The sequence below is a fragment of the Pristiophorus japonicus genome, chromosome 8 (genome assembly GCF_044704955.1).
Source record: "Pristiophorus japonicus isolate sPriJap1 chromosome 8, sPriJap1.hap1, whole genome shotgun sequence".
Lineage (NCBI taxonomy): Eukaryota > Metazoa > Chordata > Chondrichthyes > Pristiophoridae > Pristiophorus > Pristiophorus japonicus.
This window is the reverse complement of record NC_091984.1, coordinates 166,977,975-167,003,431: the sequence shown is the minus strand read 5'-3', so window position 1 is coordinate 167,003,431 and position 25,457 is coordinate 166,977,975. Positions and strand designations below refer to the sequence as shown.

General features: G+C 45.6%; 1 protein-coding gene across 1 annotated transcript in view; it reads right to left on the bottom strand.

The window, feature by feature from the left end:
- Positions 1–25,457, bottom strand: part of LOC139269216 (glutathione hydrolase 1 proenzyme-like) — a 122,532-nt gene that overhangs the window by 45,629 nt on the left and 51,446 nt on the right. Inside the window, 3 exon segments of the mRNA XM_070888308.1 lie at positions 11,879–12,039; positions 15,533–15,725; positions 22,338–22,430. Coding sequence (XP_070744409.1) covers positions 11,879–12,039; positions 15,533–15,725; positions 22,338–22,430 — 447 coding nt within the window.

Genomic DNA, 25,457 nt, shown 5'->3' with positions numbered 1-25,457 from the left:
AAGTCCAAATACACCACATCAACTGGTTCTCCCTTGTCCACTCTATTGGAAACATCCTCAAAAAATTTCAGAAGATTTGTCAAGCATGATTTCCCTTTCACAAATCCATGCTGACTTGGACCTATCATGTCACCTCTTTCCAAATGCGCTGCTATGACATCCTTAGTAATTGATTCCATCATTTTACCCACTACCAATGTCAGGCTGACAGGTCTATAATTCCCTGTTTTCTCTCTCCCTCCTTTTTTAAAAAGTGGGGTTACATTGGCTACCCTCCACTCGATAGGAACTGATCCAGAGTCAATGGAATGTTGGAAAATGATTGTCAATGCATCCGCTATTTCCAAGGCCATCTCCTTAAGTGCTCTGGGATGCAGTCCATCAGGCCCTGGGGATTTATCGGCCTTCAATCCCATCAATTTCCCCAACACAATTTCCCGACTAATAAGGATTTCCCTCAGTTCCTCTTCCTTACTAGACCCTCTGACCACTTTTATATCCGGAAGGTTGTTTGTGTCCTCCTTAGTGAATACCGAACCAAAGTACTTGTTCAATTGGTCTGCCATTTCTTTGTTCCCCGTTATGACTTCCCCTGATTCTGACTGCAGGGGACCTACGTTTGTCTTTACTATATCGAGATTTGCTGGGCACCAGAGTAGGCGATTTGGGAAGAAGGACTGTAAATGTCTTTAGGTGGACATAAACAAGTTATTGGAATGGCAAATGCAATTTAATGTGGAGAACTTAATACATTTTTGGGAGGAAAAAGAAGGAATGGGAGGATACACTCTGTTGTGTATATGTAAAGCATGCACTCCCATGTTCCGCCACCAGAGAGCTCACTCCCTGAAGTCCCAAGGGATCCCAGCATCCCTTGGGAGCACTGTATATAAGCCAGCCCCCTAAGGCCTGTTCCTCACTCTGGAGTGTCTTATTAAAGACTGAGGTCACTGTTACTTTAACCTCCCTGTGTGCAGCCTCATCTGTGTTAGGAACACAATAAATGGCGACGAGAATACGAATCCAACGCAAAGATGCAGCAAACTGTGGGCATCCTGGAAAAGTTCTCAGAGGGTGAGGACTGGGAAGCCTATGTCGAAGAGCTAGACCAGTACTTTGCAGCCAAAGAGCTGGACGGAAAAGGAAGCGCTGCAAAAAGGAGAGTGGTCCTCCTCACGGTCTGCGGGGCACCGACCTACAGCCTCATGAAGAATCTTCTGGCTCCGGCGAAACCCACAGATAAGTCATATGAGGAGCTGGGTACACTGGTTCAGGAGCATCTTAACCTCAGGGAGAGTGTGCTGATGGCGAGGTATCGGTTCTACACATGCCAGCGATCTGAAGGTCACGAAGTGGCGAGCTACATCGCCGAGCTAAGGCGACTTGCAGGACAATGTGAGTTTGATGGCTACCTGGAGCAAATGCTCAGAAACTTTTTTGTACTGGGCATTGGCCACGAGACCATCCTACGAAAACTTTTGACTGTAAAGACACCGACCCTCAGTAAGGCCATTGCGATAGCACAGGTGTTTATGTCCACCAGTGATAACACCAAACAAATCTCTCAGCACTCAAGTGCTAGCAATGTTCATAAATTAACTGGAACTGTGTTTGAGAGCAGAAATGTACAGGGCAGAACCCACGAGTCTGCAACTGCCAACAGGCCTCAGGTGACCCAGATGACTCAAGAGTTTCCACAAAGGTTGAATGTAAGGCAATTCACACCTTGTTGGCGTTGTGGAGGCCTCCATTCAGCCTATTCATGCTGCTTCAAAGGGTATGTTTGCAAGAGCTGTGGAACAATGGGGCACCTCCAACGAGCTTGCAGATGAGCTGCAAGCTCTGCAAAACCTGCTAACCATCACGTGGCAGAGGAAGATCGGTCCATGGTGGATCAAAGCAATTTTGAGCCTCAGAGAGGAGGCAGATGCTGAAGTACACAGGGTGCATACATTTTCGACGAAATGTCCACCTATAATGCTAAACGTAAAATTGAATGGCTTCTCCGTAGCCATGGAACTGGACACTGGTGCTAGCCAATCCATCATGAGTAAAAAGATGTTTGAGAGCCTGTGGTGCAACAAGACATTCAGACCAGCCCTGAGCCCCATCCACACAAAACTGAGAAAGTACACCAAAGAGCTTATCACTGTCCTGGGCAGCGCCATGGTCAAGGTCACCTACGAGGGCATGGTGCATGAACTGCCACTCTGGATTGTCCCGGGCGATGGCCCCACACTGCTTGGAAGGAGCTGGCTGGGCAAAATCCGCTGGAACTGGGATGACATCCAAGCGCTATCACATGTCGATGAGGCCTCATGTACCCAGGTTCTTAACAAATTTCCTTCCCTTTTTTGAGCCAGGCATTGGAAACTTTTCTGGGTGAAGGTGCGGATCCAGAGGCACGACCCATTCACCACAAGGCACGAGCGGTACCTTACATGATGAGGGAGAGAGTGGAAATCGAGCTGGACAGGTTGCAACGTGAGGGCATCATCTCCCCAGTGGAGTTCAGTGAGTGGGCCAGCCCAATTGTTCCAGTACTCAAAAGTGATGGCACGGTCAGGATATGCAGCGATTATAAAGTAATTATTAATCGTTTCTCACTACAGGACTAATACCCGCTACCTAAGGCAGACGACCTATTTGGACACTGGCAGGAGGCAAGACGTTCACCAAGCTCGACCTGACTTCGTCCTACTTGACGCAGGATCTGGAGGAGTCTTCGAAGGGCCTCACCTGCATCAACACGCACAAGGGACTGTTCATCTACAACAGATGCCCGTTTGGAATTTGGTCTGCTGCAGTGATCTTCCAGAGAAACATGGAGAGCCTACTCAAGTCGATACCATGCACGGTGATTTTTCAGGACGACATATTGGTCACGGGTCGGGACACCGCCGAGCACCTACAAAAACTGGAAGAGGTCCTCCAGCGACTGGATCGCGTAGGGCTGCGGCTGAAGAGGTCGAAATGCGGCTTCATGGCAACAGGAGTGGAGTTTTTGGGGAGAAAGATCGCGGCGGACGGCATTCGGCCCACAGACGCCAAGACAGAGGCTATCAGGGACGCGCCCAGGCCACAGAACGTCACGGAGCTGCGGTCGTTCCTGGGATTCCTCAACAATTTTGGTAAGTTCCTACCGGGGTTAAGCACCCTCTTAGAGCTCCTACATGTGTTATTGCACAAAGGTGAGAACTGGGTATGGGAAAAAAAACAAGTAATTGCTTTTGAGAAAGCCAGAAACATTTTATGCTCCAACAAGCTGCTTGTATTGTATAACCCATGTAAAAGACTTGTGCTAGAATGTGACGCGTCGTCGTATGGAGTCGGGTGTGTATTACAACAAGCTAACGTTGCAGGGAAGTTGCAACCTGTCGCCTATGCTTCCAGGAGCTTGTCTAAGGCTGAGAGGGCCTATAGCCTGATTGAGAAAGAGGCATTAGCGTGTGTGTTCGGGGTAAAGAAAATGCATCAGTACCTGTTTGGCCTCAAATTTGAGCTGGAAACCAATCACAAGCCCCTCACATCCCTGTTCGCTGAAAACAAGGGGATAAATACTAATGCCTCAGCCCGCATACAAAGGTGGGCACTTGCACTATCAGTGTATAACTATAACTAGGCCAGGCACCGAGAACTGTGCGGATACTCTCAGTCGGCTACCATTGCCCACCACGGGGGTGGAAATGGCGCAGTCTGTAAACTTGTTGATGGCGGCGCAGACCGCAGACTAGTTGATGGCCTTGGAAGCGTTTGAAAATGATAAATCACCTGTCACGGCCTGCCAGATTAGGACTTGGACCAGCCAAAATCCTCTGCTGTCCCTAGTAAAAAAACTGTGTACTCTATGGGAGCTGGCCAGCATCCCCGTTGAAATGCAAGAGCCAATCAAGCCGTTCCAGCGGCGAAAGGACGAGCTGTCCATTCAGGCAGACTGCCTGTTGTGGGATAACCGCGTAGTGCTACCAAAAAAGGCAGGGAGACGTTCATCTCGGATCTCCACAGCACACACCCGGGTATAGTAATGATGAAAGTGATAGCCAGATCCCGCGTGAGGTGGCCCGGTATCGACTCTGACTTAGAGTCCTGTGTACGGCAATGCAGCGTGTGTGCTCAGTTGAGGATCCATGTCGACTATGCGGGCCCATTTCTCGGTAAAATGTTCTTGGTGGTGGTGGATGCTTTTTCAAAATGGATTGAATGTGAAATAATGTCAGGAAGCACCGCCACCGCCACCATTGAAAGCCTGAGGGCCATGTTTGCCACCCACGGCCTGCCTGACATACTGGTCAGTGACAACGGGCCATGTTTCACCAGTGACGAATTTAAAGAATTCATGACCCACAATGGGATCAAACATGTCACATCGGCCCCGTTTAAACCAGCCTCCAATGGGCAGGAAGAGCAGACAGTACAAACCATCAAACAGAGCCTTAAACGAGTCACAGAAGGCTCACTCCAAACCCGCCTGTTCCGAGTACTGCTCAGCTATAGCACGAGACTCCACTCACTCACAGGGAGTGCCCCCGGCTAGCTACTCATGAAAAGGACACTTAAAACCAGACTTTCGCTGGCTCACCCCAGCCTGCATGATCAGGTAGAGAGCAGGCGGCAGCAACAAAATGTAAATGATGGTCGTGCCACTGTGTCACGGGAAATTGATCTGAATGTTCCTGTGTATGTGCTAAACTATGGACATGGTCCCAAGTGGATCGTGGGCACTGTGATAGCTAAAGAGGGGAGTAGGGTGTTTCTAGTCAAACTAAACGACTCTTTTGGGAGGAAAAACGAAACATTAAATCGTGCCCCCTGATCTGGGGGACACACCAAACATTTTCAAGGCCCTTTTTTTTTTGTTTTTTTGTATTTTTTTTTGGGCACCAAAATCAAATTTTTTTTTCCAAGTGCCCCCTATAAAAGGGGAGGGGGACACTAAAAACACTGGCAATTAAAACAAATTAAACTTTAAAACATAAAATCAAATTAAAATTTGGTTGCCGGGGGTGATGATGCACTCCAGTCCCTCCGGCGCCCACCTCTCGCAGAAGGCCACGAGCGTACCGGTGGACACCGCGTGCTCCATCTCGAAGGACACCCTGGCCCAGATGTAGGCACGGAAGAGAGGCAGGCAGTCAGGCTGAACGACTCCCTCGACCGCCCGCTGCCTGGACCGGCTGATGGCACCCTTGGCCGTGCCCAGGAGCAGTCCTACGAGGAGGTCAAACTAGACAATGGACAAATTTGCAGAAAGCACCTGGACCAAATGAGGCTGCAGTTCACAGACTGCCCTGAACAACCCACAGCAGACACCACCTTTTTCAAGCCCAAAACACACACCCAAAGGATCAACAACACCACCCCGGACCAGGAAATCGAACCCATCACGCCCAACAGCCTGCAGGGCCAGGCTCACCCAGCAGCCCTGCAGGGCCAACAACACGCCAGCCCAGCGAGGGCACAGCCAACACACCAGAACAGAAATTTTACCGAGGTGGTCCACCAGGGAAAGAAAAGCTCCCGACCGTCTCACCTTGTAAATAGTTTTCACTTTGACTTTGTGGGGGAGTGATGTTGTGTATCTGTAAAGCATGCACTCCCATGTTCCGCCAGCAGGGAGCTCATCCCCTGAAGTCCCAAGGGATCCCAGCATCCCTTGGGAGCACTGTATAGAAGCCGGCCCTGAAGACCTGTTCCTCACTCTGGAGTGTCTTATTAAAGACTGAGGTTACTGTTACTTTAACCTCCCTGTGTGCAGCCTCATCTGTTAGGAACACAATACACTCAATGGAGGGATAATGAAGAGTCAGGATTAACAGAGAGATCTTGTTCGTGCACATAATTCTCCTGAAAGTTCAAATGCAGGGATATAAAGTCATCGAAGGCCAACAATATTTGGTGTTTTCTAAATAACGTATAAGAGTAACAAAGTAATGAAAAAGTTGCACACAACAATGATTAGGCCACAATTAAGAGTTATGGACTCGATTTTCTACTTTTTTTGCATGCACCTTTCTACCTGTGGGTGTGTTTCTGTTACACCATGAGGTCTCCCGTTCAGAAGGAGAAGGGGAGGCAGGGATCTGACAGACCATATCATTAAATCCTAATCCACCCACAAAATGAAGGAGCTAGTCAGGAGAAACTCAATCATTTACCTTCATCTTCCAGATAGGTTTAAATTACTTAGAAGAACAAACGCTTGATAGTAATTAACTTTACCACTGAGAAAAAGATTTAAAAAAATCTTTGTTGCTTTCTAAATGTGAACAAGTAAACCACAGTTGGATGAACTCTTGGCATTATTGTAATTTGAGATAAAAGTAGTGAGTAATTAGAAATGCACAAGTTACTCAAGAGTAACCAGCATGACTTTGTTACAGGAAAGCCATGTTAAGAGATTTTTTTGAAGAATATTTTGAAGAAGATTTTCAGAAGGTGTTTGCCAAAAGACCAGTTATAAAATTTCAGGCCTGTGATACAAGAGGAAATGCAGCAGATGTGAATAGAGCGTTGGTTATTGGAATAAGAACAAAGTTGGAGTAAATTGGTGTTGCTCAGATTGAAGAAATGGAAGTGGTGTTACCCTGGAGTCAGTGCGAAGCTCACTTTTCTTCTCAGTATATATAGGTGATTTGGACTTGGCGTAGGAAGCACAATATCGAGATTTGCTGGGCACCAGAGTAGGCGATTTGGGAAGAAGGACTGTAAAGGGCTTTAGGAGGACAGGTTAGTGAAATGGCAAATGCAATTTAATGTGGAGAACTTAGTACATTTTTGGGAGGAAAAACAAGGAATGAGAGGATACACTCAATGGAGGGATAATGAAGGGTCAGGATTAACAGAGAGATCTTGTTAATGCACATAATTCTCCTGAAAGTGCAAATGCAGGGATATAAAGTCATCGAAGGCCAACAATATTTGGGGTTTTCTAAATAGGGGCATAAAGTACAAGAGTAACAAAGTAATGAAAAAGTTGCACACAACATTGGTTAGGCCACAATTAAAATTATTGTCTGTAGTTTGGGACATCCTATTTTAGAAAGGATATTAAAGCCATGGAGAGCACAAAGTCGCCAGCAACTACAGCTATGAAGAGATTCTGGAGATATTGTGCCATTTTCCACTGGATTTTAAAATTCTTATCATTATGTTCAAACCCCTCCATGGTCTCCACTCACCTTATCTCTGTAACTTCTTCCAGCCCTATGACCCTCCGAGATCTCTGCGCTCCTCCAATTCTGGCTTCTTGCGCATTCTCAATTTTCCTTGCCCCACCTTTGGCGGCCGTGCCTTCAGCTGCCGAGGCTCCAAGCTCTGCAATTCCCTTCCTAAATCTCTACTTCTCTCTCTCTCTTGGGGAATTAGTGACGAGGGATCTTCAATTTAAAATTGACACTAAGAATGTGACAAGAAAACATTCTATACTCAGAAGGCTGTAAAACAAATGAATAATGTGAGAAATGTTTGAAATCTAGGGATGACAAGAGAAGGAAGGATCACACAACATAGTTGTCATGTATCCTACATGGCTACTGTTTGTACTATCACAAGATGTGCCACCAGAGGGCACAGCAGTGGGAGATTTGCAGGTCACCTCTACAGGTGTGCCTGGCCTAGTATAAAAGACAGGCCACCAGGTGTAACCCTCACTCTGGAGTTATCAAATAAAGGACTAAGGTCACCACAGTTCAAGTACAACAAATTGCCTCGTGGAGTCATTATCAGAGCATCCAAGGACATAACAATTGGCGACGAAATTACGGACTTTCACGCGAAAATGGCTACCCTTGATACGTTGCAGCAGTTCGCTGATGGTGATGATTGGGACACCTTTGTGGAGAGGCTCGACTATTTCTTCACAGCAAACGACCTGGCAGGAGACAACCCGGCCACACTGGCTGGCAAGCGCAGAGCTATCCTGCTAACCAGTTGTGGGCCCACCGTCTATGGCCTCGTCAGGGATTTGCTGGCACCAGCGAAAACAACGCCCAAAACGTACGAGGAGCTCGTAGCACTGATCCATGAACAACTCAAGCCCAAAGAGCATCCTCACAGCCAGACAACGGTTCTGCACCCACCGACGGCACGAAGGCCAGGAAATCGCGAAATACGCTGCAGACCTCAGGAGGCTGGCGGCACCGTGTGAGTTCGGCGACCACCTGACCGAAGCGCTGCGGGACATTTTTGTCATTGGAATCGGCCACGAGGGCCTTCTTCATAAGCTACTGTCGGCGGATACCACAGTCACACTGCAGAAGGTCATCTCTGTGAGCCAGGCATTCAGAACCTCGACCTGCGGCTCTCGGCAGATGACTCATCCTCCGGACTCAAACCCGGCAAGTACTGTGCACAGAGTGGTGCCTTTTAGAGGCTGGACTGTAGAACATGAACCTTCTCAGGGAAGGTCCCTTAACTCAGAGTCCGCCGAGAGGGGCTAATCGAGTAGCTCCATGCTGGCGTTGTGGAGGGAATCACAGGCTCACCAGTGCTGTTTTAAAGACTATGTATGCAAAGGCTGCAGCACAAAGGGCCACTTCCAGTGAATGTGTAAGAGAAATATGGCTCACTGTGTCGATGAAGAGTCTGCAGATGGCCATGAATCCAGCGCAGATTATGAAATGATAGGCAGAGAGGCAGCTCAGCCCCACGTCGAGGTATATAGCATGTTTACCTACACCACCGAGTGTTCCCCGTTGAGGATGGAAGTCGAGATAGATGGCGTTCCAGTCTTCATATATTATATCTTCATATCTTCATTAGATATATTCAAAAGGGAGTAAGATGTGGCCCTTACGGTTAAAGGGATCAAGGGGTATGGAGAGAAAGCAGGAATGGGGTACTGAAGTGCATGATCAGCCATGATCATATTGAATGATGGTGCAGGCTCGAAGGATTGAATGGCCTACTCCTGCACCTATTTTCTATGTTTCTATGTTTCCTGGAAGTGGATACAGGGATGAGCCAGTCAGTAATGAATCAAGAAGTCTTTGAGAGGCTATGGGACAATCAAGCTGAATGACCCGAGTTGGTCCCGGTGCAGGCAAAGTTGCGCACCTACACCGATGAACTTATCCCAGTCGTTGGTAGTATGGATGTTAAGATACTCCATGATGGCGCAGTGCACAAGTTACCTCTGTGGATTGTTGCAGGTGATGGACCAACGCTACTTGGAAGAAGGTGGATGGAGAAGATCCATTGAAAGTGGGAAGAGTTCACCCCTCCAGCGATCGACGTCCTCTGTGCTCAGAGGCAAAGCAAGCCCTCACCTGAGGTTGGTTCCAGCACTAGAGAGCAGACCAGCACAGCACCCGAGGCACAGACCGCTCAACACGATTGCGTGGAGATGATCCAGCTGAGACGACCCGAATGCATCTTCCATGCTCCAGTGGCAGGACTCCGGAGAAAGAAAATCGGATCTAGAGGCGACTTCCCAGCTTCGGAGGCAGAACTCGGGGAAAAGAGGATCACTGCAGTCGACATCGTCGATGGAGGAAAGATGGCGCCCGAACCACGAGGTGATGCGCTGAAGAAAAAGATGGCGGTGGCCAGACCACGAGGTACAGCGCTGACGGAGCAACACGTGGCATCAAACGGAGAAGTGGATTGGGGTAAAGAAAGCAAGGCTCTCTTAAAGGAGGCCTGCAACCCACCACATTTAAAGAGACAGTTCCACACATTCAAGCAATGTAATAGCAACTGTGAGTGAGAGATAAAATGTGTAACTGATGATCAGAGTTGTGTACATGCAATAAGCAAGGAAAAGTCACGCGATTGCGATCATGTAAAATGTGTAACTGATGATCAGAAAAGTCGCGTGGTCGCGATCGGAGCTACAGGGTATTCACAATAAGTAATGAAACGTTGTGCGATGTAGGATTCCAACTACACACAGCCAATGCAGTGGGCAAACACCCATCGGGAACACACAGGTCCAGCGAGCTACCCAATGTTGTAGCCTGCATCCCTGGAACCAGAGTTATGCACCGTGGAGTGTGGCCACAAGCAGCCAATACTCACGAGGTGCAGAGCAAGCGATCTCAGGAGGGCAATGGCACCAGTATCGATACCCTGCCCCTGATCGGCTCCGCCTCTCAGGCACTCGATGGCAACAACCGCCACGAGCCTCAAAGAGCAAACTGTGCTAAGGCGCAGCCCACAGACCCCCATCTCCACCAAGACCATACCCGGAAACGAAGAGTCACCCGCTACAGTCCTCCCAAAGGGGACTGGGACCAGCCAAGATCCCAAACCAAACAACGCCCAGACTAGCGAGTCAGCAGTTCCCTGTACACTGCTAGACGACAGCCCCTCAGGGAGCAGCAGCGACCCAGGGCGCAAAGAAAGGACAGGGAAGTCACAGGCATCTGTGAATCTGCCCGATGCTAGGAGCAACGGCAACAGCCCCAGGAGCAGGCAACTTGAGCCAACCAGGTTCCCACTGCCAGCACTGGGCACCGCGCCACCAGCAGACTGCCTGGACACCATCCAGCAATTCTGGAACTAGCTTGTCCTAATGCACTGGTTACCGATCCCCAGTACGTTTCGATAATATATCTCACCAGTCTAACGTACTTGTCTCACAACTGAACCACAAATGTAATGCAAACTTGTTTTTCTGGACTTGAATGTATATGAATGCAATGTGGGGTGGGGAGAATGGAGTGGTTAGTGACACACACAGACAGCATCCACCAGCATCTACTGCCAACGAAACACCAACCACTTACCCAAGATAGAAACGACCCGCCAAGGGTCAACCAGAACACAGTCAATGCAGAGGCGATTTGCACTAAAGGCTTGGGGGAGAGTGATGTCATGTGGCTACTGTTTGTACTATCACAAGGTGTGCCACCAGAGGGCACAGCAGTGGGAGACTTGCAGGTTACCTGTACAGGTGTGCCTGGCCTAGTATAAAAGGCAGGCCACCAGGTATGATCCTCACTCTGGAGTTATCAAATAAAGGACTAAGGTTACTACAGTTCAAATACAACACATTACGTCGTGGAGTCATTATCAGAGCATACAAGGACATAACAACAGTGACACAGGAAGTTAATTAAAATGTACAGGAAGTTTACGCTACATGCATGTTTTTTTTTAACTATATCAAAGATTCTTGTGAAAGGGACACTTTCTGTTCACAAACATTACTTCCTGTTGTCACAATTTCAGATCATGTTATTCTGGCAACATTTCCCATTGTAAATTGTCATGTCAACATTTCCCATTCCTTTTTGCTATGTCAACTGTCACCAAATATCATTGGTGGCTCTGTGGAGCAAGTTTCTGAAAGGGCAATTCACACAAACGGCACCTACACGATTGGTCAGATGGCTCTATTCTCAAGCTCAGCCTTGCTCTTGATTTCACCGAAAGACAGATTGAATGAAAGCTTATACTTGGATAATAGGTCTAAAGTGAAATAAATCTGAAGCAATCTTAACCATGGTTCCACAGAGCGTGCGTTATCTGTAATTTGGTGCTAAGATGTCACTTGAGGTTGGGGTTGAGGCAGAGTGTTGGGGAAGAGTGGATGGAACTTCGCTGCATCTAAACCACCTTCTCTCTGGCCTCAGAGACATGTTGACACTGGGTGGCTGAAATGGGAAAAGTAGTCTATTCCCAGCATTAAAATCCTTCAGCTTGATGGGCACAACATTCAAAAGAATGAATAGAAGACCCAATATCCATCTGTGTTACATTTTAAATAATTTCCAATCCAAGCTACAGGTTAAACACTAATACCATCTGTATTTGAATATAACTTAATGACATCACAATAAACGATTGGTGAGATCAGCAGATCCAACCTGCCCTCAACCTGAGGCAATGGAGAGAGGGCGACACATCACCAACACCATGACCAGCCTTTCCCCACCTGCATTCCTGATATCGTTCACTATTTGTTGGGAGAGAGATCCATTGTAAAACGCATCAGGTCCTTCATCTGCCAGAATCTGATAGGTTGCAGCTAATTTTGGAAATTTGATGGTTTCATGTTCCTGGAGTATTTGACCATTGGAATTACAAAATACTTCACTGTTGAGAGAAAAACAAGGTGTCAAGTGGCTCTACTTGTAACAATACTTCCAAATGTGTTCAGTGTCACATCAAATCAAAATGGAGCTGGTTACAATTTTCCTTCCTCCACCAGACATATGCACTATTCTTTCCACCTCCTCTCGTATAGTTACTAACCGATTCATTCCAGGGTCTGGTGCTAAGGATGATTTTTCAGAGATGTGCTTAGACAGTGTTTTGGCAGATCATTTAACTATGAACAAAAATAGATGAATTGCCCTCAGCCAATTGCAACACAAACACTTTCCAGGAAGAGGAACTGGATAGCAATTAGGAGCAAGGAAACAAAGACAGTTGTAGTTGTCCTGTCAATACCCTGGTCCATCAACAAAAACTAGAGATCAAACCTGGGGGCTTCCTGGTTTCTCTTCACTGTCATACTAGATGGTTCATTTACTTTGAAGCTTCAGAGGACCAAACCAGGTTCTACAGATTGGGAAATAATGTGTCTTGATTCATCCTGACTCCACTAAACAGCAAGTGCAGAATGCAATTAAAAGATATACATCAGTGTAATGAAATTGATCAGATACGCCTTTGGATTAAAAAGCGAAGAACATCATCAAGGTTGAGAACAAATAGAGGGGAAGGCGGCAAATTAGGAACTAGTGATTGGGCGACTTCAAGCTTTGGTTATAAGGGAAGACTTACGGAGGGAAGGAGTCCCATAGCCTTGAGGTCTTACAAAAGAAATAATGATTCAGAGTAAGTGATGGCACGATCAGTCTTCATTTCAACACAGTGAGAATTTCAGGGATGTTGAACAGCATATTTGTTGTTTGAAAGAAACAAGAGAGGAGAGTGCAGAGGAGGCCTGACAATAGTGAGAGAGACAAGGAAGGGTCCTTCCTGAGGGAGCCCCAACATCAGCACTCCTTTTTAAATAAAGACAGTTGCAAAGAGTTCTAATTAACTTTAATATTCTATTGTTTGTCTATTTCTGTTGAATTGTTTGGAATGTTATCAGTTTACAGACATGTAACTGGGAGAAATTTAGAATTCAGCAGAGGAGGACTAAGGGTTTAATTAGGAGGGGGAAAATAGAGTATGAGAGTAAGCTTGCAGGGAACATAAAAACTGACTGCAAAAGCTTCTATAGATATGTGAAGAGAAAAAGATTAGTGAAGACTAATGTAGGTCCCTTGCAGTCAGAATCAGGTGAATTCATAATGGGGAACAAGGAAATGGCAGACCAATTGAACAAATACTTTGGTTCTGTCTTCACTAAGGAAGACACGAATAACCTCCCGAAAATATTAAGGGACCGAGCGTCTTGCGAGAAGGGGGACTGAGAGAAATCCTTATTAGTCAGGAAATGGTGTTAGGGAAACTGAAGGCCAATAAATCCCCAGGGCTTGGTAGTCTGCATCCCAGAGTACTTAAGGAAGTGGTCCTAGAAATAGTAGATGCATTGGTGGTCATTTTCCAACATTATATAGACTCTGGTTCAGTTCTTATGGATTGGAGGGTAGCTAATGTAACCCCACTTTTTACAAAATGAGGGAGAGAAAAAACAGGGAATTATACACCGGTTAACCTGACCTCGGTGGTGGGGAAAATGCTGGAATCAATTATTAAAGATGTAATAGCATCGCATTTGGAAAGCAGTGACAGGATCGGTCCAAGTCAGTCAGCATGGATTTATGAAAGGGAAATCATGATTGACAAATCTTCTGGAGTTTTTTGAGGATGTAACTAATAGAGTGGATAAGGGAGAACCAGTGGATGTGGTGTATTTGAACTTTCAAAAGGCTTTTGACAAGGTCCCACACAGGAGATTAGTGTGCAAAATTAAGGCACATAGGATTGGGGGTAATGTATTGATGTGGATAGAGAACTGGTTGGCAGACAGGAAGCAAAGAGTGGGAATAAATGGGTCCTTTTCAGAATGGCAGGCAGTGACTAGTGGGGTGCCGCAGGGTTCAGTGCTGGGACCCCAGCTATTTACAATATACATTAATGATTTAGACGAAGGAATTGAATGTAATATCTCCAAGTTTGCAGATGACACTAAGCTGGATGACAGTGAGTGCTGCGAGGAGAATGCTAGGAGGCTGCAGGGTGACTTGGACAGGTTAGGTGAATGGGCAAATGCATGGCCGTTGCAGTATAATGTGGATAAGTGTGAGGTTATCCACTTTGGTGGCAAAAACAGGAAGGCAGAATATTATCTGAATGGTGACAGATTAGTAAAAGGAAGGTGCAACGAGACCTGGGTGTCATGGTACATCAGTCATTGAAGGTACAGCAGGCAGTAAAGAAAGCAAATGGCATGCTGGCTTTCATAGCAAGGGGCTTTGAGTATAGGAGCAGGGAGGTCTTACTGCAGTTGTACAGGGCCTTGGTGAGACCACACCTTGAGTATTGTGTGCAGTTTTGGTCTCCTAATATGACAAAGGATATTCTTGCTATTGAGGGAGTGCAGCGAGGGTTCACCAGACTGATTCCTGGGATGGCAGCACTGACATATGAAGAAAGACTGGATTGATTAGGCTTATATTCACTGGAACTTAGAAGAATGAGAAGGGATCTCATAGAAACATATAAAATTCTGATGGGATTGGACAGGTTAGATGCAGGAAGAATGTTCCCGATGTTGGGGAAGTCCAGAACCAGGGAGTCACAGTCTAAGGATAAGGGGTAAGCCATTTAGGACCGAGATGAGGAGAAACTTCTTCACTCAGAGAACTGTGAACCTGTGGCATTCTCTACCACAGAAAGTTGTTGAGGCCAGTTCGTTAGATATACTCAAAAGGGAGTTAGATGTGGCCCTTACAGCTAAAGAGATCAAGGGGTATGGAGAGAAAGCAGGAATGGGCAGCCATGATCATATTGAATGGTGATGCAGTCTACTCCTGCATCTATTTTCTATGTTTCTATGTTTCTATAACATAATGGCAATCGAGAAAATTGGCACAGCTATCAGTAAGACCCAAATAGCATTCTTGTGGATAGAGATAAAAGATAATAAAGGATCAATCACTCTAATAGAGGATTTCTACAGACCACATAATAGTGGAAGGAAGCTGGATGAAGAAATATGCAAATAAATTAGGAAAAAGAGTAAAAAACAGAAACATATCATAGGGGATTCCAACTACCCCGAAGTTAATTGGCCAGATGAGGTGGGTGAAGGGGATAAGGGAATGGAGTTAAAATGTAGTTATATCATTTCTAATCTCATATTATGATGTCATGTCCACCTGATCCGTCTCCCTGGAAGGTTATGCTGATAGAGTTAGATGAGGAAGGATGGGAGGAGCCTCAAGTGCAGCATAAACACCGGCATGGACTGGTTGGGATGAATAGCCTGTTCTGTGCAATTCTTTGTAAAATGATCTCATGAGTTATGAAATACTGCCCAAAGATATTCAGCAGACAATCTCTAGAGTGAAAAGCCCAGCTTCACAATTAATTCCAAGCTCCAATATGCAACCAGTGTTCGGCTCACCATAAAGAAGGGTCTTTCTCAATAGCTTCCTTATATTGCTTTATAGCATTTCCAAGAGACTGACTAATGGGGAATCCTTCTTTGGCAAGTTTGATGCTTGGCTCAAATAACCGTTTCCACGGTAACCTTCCATGGCGTTGATGTGCTAGTTGGTAGCCTCGGATTTCACCAGGAACTGCTATGGACAATCCTCCTGTGGGTAGGCACAAAAATAACCAACAGGCTTATTTTTAAATGTCAACCTTTCCATGTCAGTACACTCATTTGCAGAAATTATCTGGCCATGTTTACCCCACCGGGCAATGATTAGACTGAAGCAAGAACTTGGTCATTCTAAATAGTTCTGATGCTTCAAATGAATCAGCGGCTCCAAGCTTGACTTTGACATCGGCTGTTGCTGCTCCTACCAAAAAATGTGTATCGAGATGTTCTCCCTTTACCAATTGTGATGAACTTTTGTATATACATCCGAGCTGTTGGGACCTTGGAAATGTCACAGCATAGAATGTATCAGCTAATGATCAATAGTTTAGGACGGAAGGTTAGATGGATATTTTGGAGTTTTGTTTGATTTTCTCTGGAGAAGCAAATGGAACTTTATAAAAACCTTTCTCAAGAGATGAAGTGGGGAGGGTAGAGTCCACATTAGAACAGGCTTGATGGGCTGAGTGACCCTATTTATGTGATTACATTCTTATAAAAAGGTTAGTGTTGTGCAATGGAACACTTTTCTGTTTTGGGCACCCAACGTCAGGATTAACGGATCCCCTGGTCAGAAGTAGCATGTATAATAGGTTTGTCTTTCCTACTTCAACAATATGCCTCACTTAACCTAAAACACAGAGGCTCTCCCACTCATCCCGCCAATCTTTCTCATTTCCCACACCAAACATCCACATGGCCTCTCTGATTGAGATTGCCAAATAATGGAGAGTTTTGTGCTGTGTACTCATGCTCAGTGGAGACTTAGCCGAGACTGCTCAGCATATTCCATGTACAACCCCAGCAGCTGGCAGAGAAAAATGACTTTTACTCTTCTTGGCATGGGCTAGATTCAAATCTCGGTCCCAGAAATCAAAGTATGTCGATGTTATCACACCCATAATTGGAAACCATATTAACCTGAACTGCAAAACCCATCCTAGATACCTAACCACCAAAGGATACTTAACCACCATTTCTTTAGCCAGTATGTAACAAGCCCAACATGGGAGAGGGCGGTTCTGGACTTGGTTTTGGGGAATGAAGAGGGGCAGGTGGAAGGGGTATCAGTGGGAGAACATTTTGGTGCTATTGATCATAATTCAGTAAGATTTAGGGTAGTTATGGAAAAGGACAAAGGTGGACCAGGAAACAAAAGTTCTCAATTGGGGTAAAGCCAAATTTGCTGAGCTGAAATGGGATTTGGCCAAAGTGGACTGGAAAAGGCTACCTGATGCTAAATCAGTGTCAGAGCAATGGGAGGCATTCAAGGAGGAGATCCGGAGGGTTCAGAGCAAGTAGGTTCCCTTAAAGAAAAAGGATGAGGCTAAAAAATCTAGAGCCCCCTGGATGTCAAGGGACATACAGAGTAAGCTAAAGAAAAAAAGGGAAGCTTATGACAAATACCGAGAACTCAATACTACAGAAACTCTAGAGGAGTATAAAAAGTACAGTGGGGCAATTAAAAAAGATATCAGGAAAGCAAAGGGAGAGCATGAAAGAATGTTGGCAAGTAAAATCAGGGAAAACCCAAAAATGTTTTATAAATATATTAAGAGCAAGAGGATAACTAGAGAAAGAGTGGGGCCTATTAGAGACCATAAAGGAAATCTGTGTGTTGTGGCAGAAGACATGAGTATGATTCTTAATTGAATACTTTGCATCTGTTTTCACAAAAGAGAGGGGCGATGCAGACTTTGCAATGAGGGAAGAGGAGTGTGAAATATTAGATGAGATAAACATAGTGAGAGAGGAAGTACTAAGAGGCTTAGTAGCTTTGAAAGTGGATAAATCCCCAGGCCCGGATGAAGTGTATCTCACACTGTTAAGAGAAGCAAAAGAGGAAATAGCAGAGGCTCTGACCATCATTTTCTAATCCTCTCTGGCTACAGGTGCGAAGGACTGGAGGACTGCTAATGCTGTACCTTTGTTTAAAAAGGGAGAAAGGGATAGACCGAGTAATTACAGGCCAGTCAGCCTAACCTCAGTGGTGGGAAAATTATTGGAAAAACTCCTGAGGGACAGGATAAATCTTCATTTGGAAAGACATGGATTAATCAAGGACAGTCAGCATGGATTTGTTAAGGGAAGGTCGTGTCTGACTAACTTGATTGAATTTTGAGAGAAGGTAACCAGGAGGATCTATGAGGGTACTACTTATGATGCAGTGTATATGGATTTTAGCAAAGCTTTTGATAAGGTCCCACATGGCTGACTGGTCATGAAAGTAAAAGCCCATGGCAGGGCAAAGTGGCAAGTTGGATCCAAAATTGGCTCAGTGGCAGGAAGCAAAGGGTAATGGTTGATGGATGTTTTTGTGACTGGAAGGCTGTATCCAGTGGGGTAGCGCAGGGCTCAGTGCTGGGTCCCTTGCATTTTGTGGTATATATCAATGACTTGGACTTGAATGTTGGGGATATGAGTAAGAAGTTTGCAGATGACACTAAAATAGGCTGTGTGGTTGATAATGAAGAAGAAAGCTGCGGACTGCAGGAAGATATCAATCATAGAATCATGAAACTTTACAGCATGGAAGGAGGCCATTTCAGCCCATCATGTCCGCGCTGGTCAACAGGAGACTATCCAGCCTAATCCCACTTTCCAGCTCTTGGTCTTTAGCCCTGCAGGTTACGACACTTCAGGTGCACATCAAAGTACTTTTTAAATGTGGTGAGGGTTTCTGCCTCTACCACCCTTTCAGACAGTGAGTTCAAGACCCCACCACCCTCTGCGTGAAGAAATTTCCCCTCATATCCCCTCTAAACCTTCTACCAATTACTTTAAATTTATGCCCCCTGGTCGTTGACCCCTCTGCTAAGGGAAATAGGCCTTTCTATCCACTATATCTAGACCCCTTATAATGTCATACATCTCAATGAGGCCTTCCCTCAGCCTCCTCTATTCCAATGAAAACAAATCCAGCCTATCCAATATGTCCTCATAGCTTAGATTCTCCACTCACCTTCGATCCTTGTAAATCTCCTCTATACCCTCTCCAGTGCAATCACGTCCTTCCTGTAATGCATGACCAGAACTGCATGCAGTACTCCAGCTGTGGCCTAACCAATGTTTTATATAGTTCAAGCATAACCCCCCTGCTCTTGTATGCTATACCTTGGCTAATAAAGGCAAGCATTCCGTATGCCTTCTTAACCACTTTATCTACCTGGCTGGTCAGTGTACTGGCCAATGTACTGGTCAGGTGGAATTCAATCCGTAGAAGTGTGAGGGAATGCATTTGGGGAGGTCTAACAAGGCAAGGGAATACGAAAAGTGTGGAGGAACATAGGGACCTTGGAGTACAGGTCCACAGATCTCTGAAGGTAGCAGGCCAGGTAGATACAGTGGTTAAGAAGGCATATGGAATACTTGTCTTTATTAGTCGAGGCATGAAATACAAGAGCAAGGATGCTATGCTTGAACTGTATAAAATACTGGTTAAGCCGCAGCTGGGGTATTGTGTGCAGTTCTAGTCACCACATTACAGGAAAGATGTGATTGCACTGGAAAGGGTGCAGAGAAGATTTACAAGAACGTTGCCTGGACTGGAGAATTTTGGCTATGTGGAAAGATTGGAGATGCTGGGTTTATTTTCTATGGAACAGAGGAGGCTGAGGGAGACCTGATTAAGGTGTATAAAATTATGAGGGGCCTGGATAGAGTGGATAGGAAGGACCAGTTTCCCTTGGCAGAGGGGTCAAAAACCAGGGTGCATAGATTTAAAGTAATTGAGGGGAGGTATAAAGGAAATACGAGGGGAAATTTCTTCACCCAGAGGATGGTGAGGGTCTGGAACTCACCGCCTGAAAGGGTGGTAGAGGCAGAAACCCTCACCACATTTAAAAAATACTTGGATGTGCACTTGAAGTGTCGTAACTTACAGGGCTACAGACCAATAGCTGGAAATTGGGATTGGGCTGGATAGCACTTGGTCGGCTGGCACGGACACGATGGGCCGAAATGGCCTCCTTCCATGCTGAAAATTTCTTTGATTCTATGAAAGCAGAGTTTACTGAAGTAACAGGATCTTCACATGGATATCATTGATTTGGGCCTCATGCAGAGACAGATATATTTGGTCACCATGCCATGTTAACCCAGGGTACCTCGATCAGTATGCATGTTACAGTACTCCAGGAAAAGCAACTGATCCTTCAGGGTTTTCTCTTGGTTGATATAAGTGCATACGTAATGTAGGTTTGCACTCTGCTATAGTCTCAGTACCTGCTTTCAAAGCGATCACTTCCATCACAGTCAGTGGTCTGGATGCCCAATGGGGTGGTTGGAAATGGTGCGTTGTATGAAGGAACTGAAGAAAATTGGCATCTTCAAGGTGAAATGTATATTGCAAAGGTTGGTAGGGTCACAGGTTTGAAAGAGGGAGTTTGTGTCTTTAACCTGCCATGAATTAGGCGTCAGCCATGGCTCAATCGGTAGCTCTCTCACCTCTGAATGAGAAAGTTGTGGGTTTAAAACCCACAATTCCAGAGACTTTGAGCACAAAATCTGCGCTGACACTCCAATGTAGTACTGAGGGAGTGCTGCATTGTCAGAGGTGTTGTCTTAGATGAGCAGGAGGTTATCCTGGCCAATATTTATCCTTCAACCAACACCTAAAGCCGATTATCTAGCGATTATCACATTGCTATTTGTGGGAGCTTGCTGTGCGCAAATTGACTGCCACATTTCCTATATTACAATATTGACTACACTGCAAATGTAGTATATTGGCTATAAAGCACTTTGCGACGTCTGGAGGTTGCAAAAGGTACTATATAAATGCAAATTCTTTCTTGAACTCAAATCCTCACTGCACAGAAATCAGGTGCAGCTATGGTGTTGAAAGTCCTTCCCTCCTCACACTGAACTTCTTCTTTAATGAAGCTGGTGACAGAATCCACAGCAGACCACACTAACCTGTATCTTAAACTGGAGTAAGAAGTGGCCTAGGGAAAGGTCACAAATACAGCAGTGACTGACACACACCACCTGTGTAATGTGTGCATCCGTGAGCATGCTCACAGACTTGTGGAGCTGTTGCACTGGGTGGCTCAGCCAGTCATGTGATGTTCACAAGACTCAATAAAACCCCGGTTAATTGAGTCCAGGTTTTCCATACAATTGTGAACCTGGTGGATGCACTGGTTGGGTTCAGTTTCATAATATATTTGCTTCATGGGTTCTTTGTTTAAGAATTCATAGCAACACAGTGCTTTAAGGATTAGTTAGTTTATTAGCGAAGGTTTATCAATCACACTACACATTACCACTTCATCCACCAGGCTCACAACCACCTGCCTCATTGTGGATCTCCCGAACCCAACTGGCTGGGGTTTTATTGAGCCTTGTGAACGTCATTTGACTGGCTAAGCCATTCCCAACTCAACAGCTCTACAAACCTGTGAGCATACTCACAGGGACATAAAGTACAAGTTTGATTGTTAAATCTTTGCTAATAAACCAGCTAGTCTTTTACAGCAAATGTGCAGCTGTGAATTCTTAAGCAAAGAATCCATGAAGCAAATACACTACAACCTGCAAACAACATTGGCATCAGGATCCACTAAACATATCAACACCTACATAGACACCACATAGGCAAGAAATACAACTTATTTTCAAAAACCTAGAGACCCCCACAATGACTCAGCAAGTTTATCCAATGAGAGCTGAATCATATCAGAAACCTCTCCATTTTGACCCAAGGTCTGTGCTGATCTCAGCCAGCACAATAATAAGAACAGAAGAACATAAGAATTAGGAGCAGGAGTAGATCATATGGCCCCTCGAGCCTGCTCCGCCATTCAATAAGGTCATGACTGATCATCTACCTCAACTCCACTTTCCCGCCTGATCTCCATATCCCTTGATTCCCGTCCAAAAATCTATCTATCTTAGCCTTGAATATACTCAAAGACTCAGCATCCACAGTCCTCCGGGGCAGATAATTCCAAAGATTCACAACCCTCTGAGTGAAGAAATTCCTCCTCGTCTCGGATTTAAATGACCTACCCCTTATCCTGAGATAATGCCCCCTAGTTCTAGACACTCCATCCAGGGGAAACAACCTCTCAGCATCTAACCTGTTAATCCCGTTCAGAATCTTGTATGTTTCGATGAGATCACCTCTCATTTTTCTAAACTCCAGAGAGTGTCGGCCCAATCTACACAATCTCTCATCATAGGAAAACCCTCTCATCCCAGGTGCTATAATGGTGCTATAAGTGGTCTCAACACACCGGGTTAGGAAAAAGTAAATGTCCAAGGTACTTTATTGCTGTTGGTTAATAATTGCTGGATGACACTGTGCTGATCCTCATGGTTAAATAAGTTGCGGACATGCGTTGTCGAGGCAAACACACAAATAATGCGCCTCTTTGGCAAGTTATCAGAAGGTACCTGTGGGGCTGAACCCCCAGAAGTCATCAAAGCCTCAGGAGAAAGGGTGGGGGGGAGAAAACTGGAAATAAAAAGGAGGAAAAAGCAGTCGTTTTTTGCTATCCTGCAGCATTTCAGTCAGAAACTTTCTGCTTTTGAGCTCAAACTTCATTGAGAGGGGGGAAGGGGCCAAGAAGAATGTACTGATTGCAGTCCTCGTGCTTACCTTTACGAGACAGCCCATCTGTCTTATTAACAAACATATCTGTTGACGCATGCCCTGGGGCCACTTCTCTGGAATTAATTATTTCTACTTTTCCTGAAAAAGAAAAAAAAGTATTGTTCCAGACAATGTGGATCACATTACAAGAATTCTGTGTTAAGCATTAACAGCAAAAGGGTTAGAGTGCGGCAGGAGATGACAGAGCCTCATCTCTCAATCCACCTGAAAACATTTGATGCTGATTTTAACCCTAGCCATCCAACAGAACCCGGGCGAAAATCACCAAGGTTACTTACCCGCCCTCGGGCCACACAGATCCCACCATCCATGGTTTTCTTTATGCAGGCTTCTGGATGGTAAAGCCAGCAGGGCCCTTCTACAGATACACAGACTGCTGTCCGATGCACTCAGACCTAAGCGGAGAAGCTGCTGTGGCTTTCCCACCCGGCTAGAGAGAGTCGGGGCCGGCTGGGAAGATGAATAGGCCCAAACAGGGAAGGTTTGTTTTACTTTACTCTGTGGGGCAGGAGGAGCGGGAAAATTTAAGCCTCTCCTGCCCCAGACTCCCACCCCAGGTGTATGTAAAAGATTGGATCAGCTATGATGGTATTGAATGGCGGAGCGGGCTCGAGGGGCTGTATGGCCTACTCCTGCTCCTACTCCTTATGTTCTTATCCCACAGTACTATTTCGATGAAGAGCAGGGAGTTTACCATGGTGTGCTGGCCAATATTTATCCCTCAGCCAACACCATTAAAATTGATTATCTGTTAAATATCTCACTGCTGTTTGTGGGACTAAACTGTGCACAAATTGGCTGCCACATTTACTACATCACAGTGGCGCCACTTTAAAAGTACTGCCTTGTAAAGTGCTTTGAGACATCCTGAGCTCAAGCAAAGTGCTTTATAAATGCAAGTTCTTTCTGTTGTATGCTGAGTTGTTTCTTCATCATCATTGGGTCAGTATCCTGGAATCCCCAGCTGAAAGCATTATAGCAGCACCATCACCACTAGCACTACGCAGGGCACTTAGGGACGGCCAAGAAATGCAGCTTTACCCATGTTGCCCACATTCCAAGAACACATTAAAAAAACATTGAAGTTGAGTTCTGAGAAGAGATTTTGTCCAATCTGGTAGCTAATTTGATATCTCAGTTAGTCACTCAATTCCGACAACAGTGTCAAGTTAAAGCACCTCGTACCATCAGACGAATGGACTGGTGGAGAGGTTTAGTGGCACACTGACTCGTATGCGATGCTCATACTTTGTGCAGAAACCTCAAGGGATAAAGCATTGTCATAGTTACAACTGGGATACATGGAGTTACCAACAATTTACAGAACGCTCATTGTGTTAATTACTGTAATAATGTTGAGTGCATGGTCTGTTAATGCTCAGAGAGGCCTGGTTAAGGAAAAGCACTGATGAGATCAGAAACACAGTAAACTATGGCTGCAAAATTACACATGGCAAGTTGCACAGATTTGCACCAATGTGTTATGAGTTGCACCCACCAATGCTCTACACAGCTGAATCCTTTGGAATATCATGGGTCAGCTCATTTGCAATTTGTTGTCACAAATTCCGTGTAAAATGGGTGCAATATGCTGGGGTGCTTGGAAATTAGAGTGCAGACTTTATAAAGATAATTCTGTCTGGAGGAGTGGCAGGTAAGTCACAGAATGTTTGGATCACTCAGTTCACTGAACGGCCCATGTCTGCAGTTGTCCCCATTGTGGCGCAGGCTTGTTACTGGAGGACGTGGCACCGGCAGTGAAAGGAGGACACGCACGTGGCTCAGAATTCCTGTGAAAGCAACCTCCCAGGTGCTCCTGAATGAGGTTAAATAAAGGAGAGACAGACTGCTGTGCCATAGGAGGGATGTGCAGGGAATTGCTGCCGAGCCATGCTGTCGAGGTGGCACTGGCACCGAATGCCAACTCTCACCCAGTGAACTACAGATCAGTGCCATGAGAAGTTCAAAGACCAGGCCGGGGCAGGAAAGGTAACACACTGGGCCATTCTCCCTTTTATTCATTAAGCACCCTGGACACCAGCACTCTTCATCCTCTAAAATTAAGAGCTGCATAACTGACCCTTCACAGTGCACTCTGGTTAAGGGAGGCACAAACTATGGATCTTGCAATATATGTGGCCATCTCCTCTAAACAGTAATTACTCACATGCACAAAATTAAATCCCCTTCCTCCACTTTAACAAGGTGATAGCACCATCCTTCTTACATCAGCTGTTTGATTCCATCTGGGAATCAGTCTACAATTGTTGGACTTTACCCAATTCCCTCAATCTAGTTGTAGGACAAATTTGAGCACAATGCCTACAAGAGACGTGGCATCGGTGGGGACATCCCTGACATTAAGGAGCTCACCTCCTTTTGAGGAACATAAGAACAAGAGTAGGCTATTCAGCCCCTGGAGCCTCTTCTACCATTCAATGAGATCTTAGCTGATCTGTATCCTATCTCCATTCATGCCCCTTGGGTCCATATCCCTTAATACCTTTGACTAGCAAAAATATATCGATCTCAGATTTTAAATTATTAATTGAGCGAGCAGCTGCTGCTTTTTGCAGGCAAGAGTTCTACACTTCTACCACCTGTTGTGTGAAGAAGTGTTTCCTAACTTCTCTCCTGAATGACCTGGCTCTGATTTTAAAGTTATGTTGTCCTAGACGCCTCCCACCAGTGGAAAACGTTTCTCTCTGTCTACCCTATCAGTTCCTTTTACAGTCCTAAAAATCCAGGGAATATAAGCCTAGTTTACGTAATCTCTCCTTATAATCAAACCCTTGGCACCCTGGATACATTCTGGTGACTCTGTGCTGCACTCCTTCCAAGGCCAATATATCCTTTCTACGGAGTGGTGCCCAGAACTGTACAAGTGTTTCAGGTGTGGTCTAACCAGGGCTTTGTAGCAAAAAAACATGCCCCCCTTTATATCCGAGCCTTTTAAAAATGTCTTCATAGGTTGTGGGCGTCGCTGGCAAGGCCAGCATTTATTGCCCATCCCTAATTGCCCTTCAGAAGGTGTTGGTGAGCTGCCTTTTTGATCTGCGGCGGTCCGTGTTGAAGGTACTCCCACAGTGCTGTTACGGAGGGAGC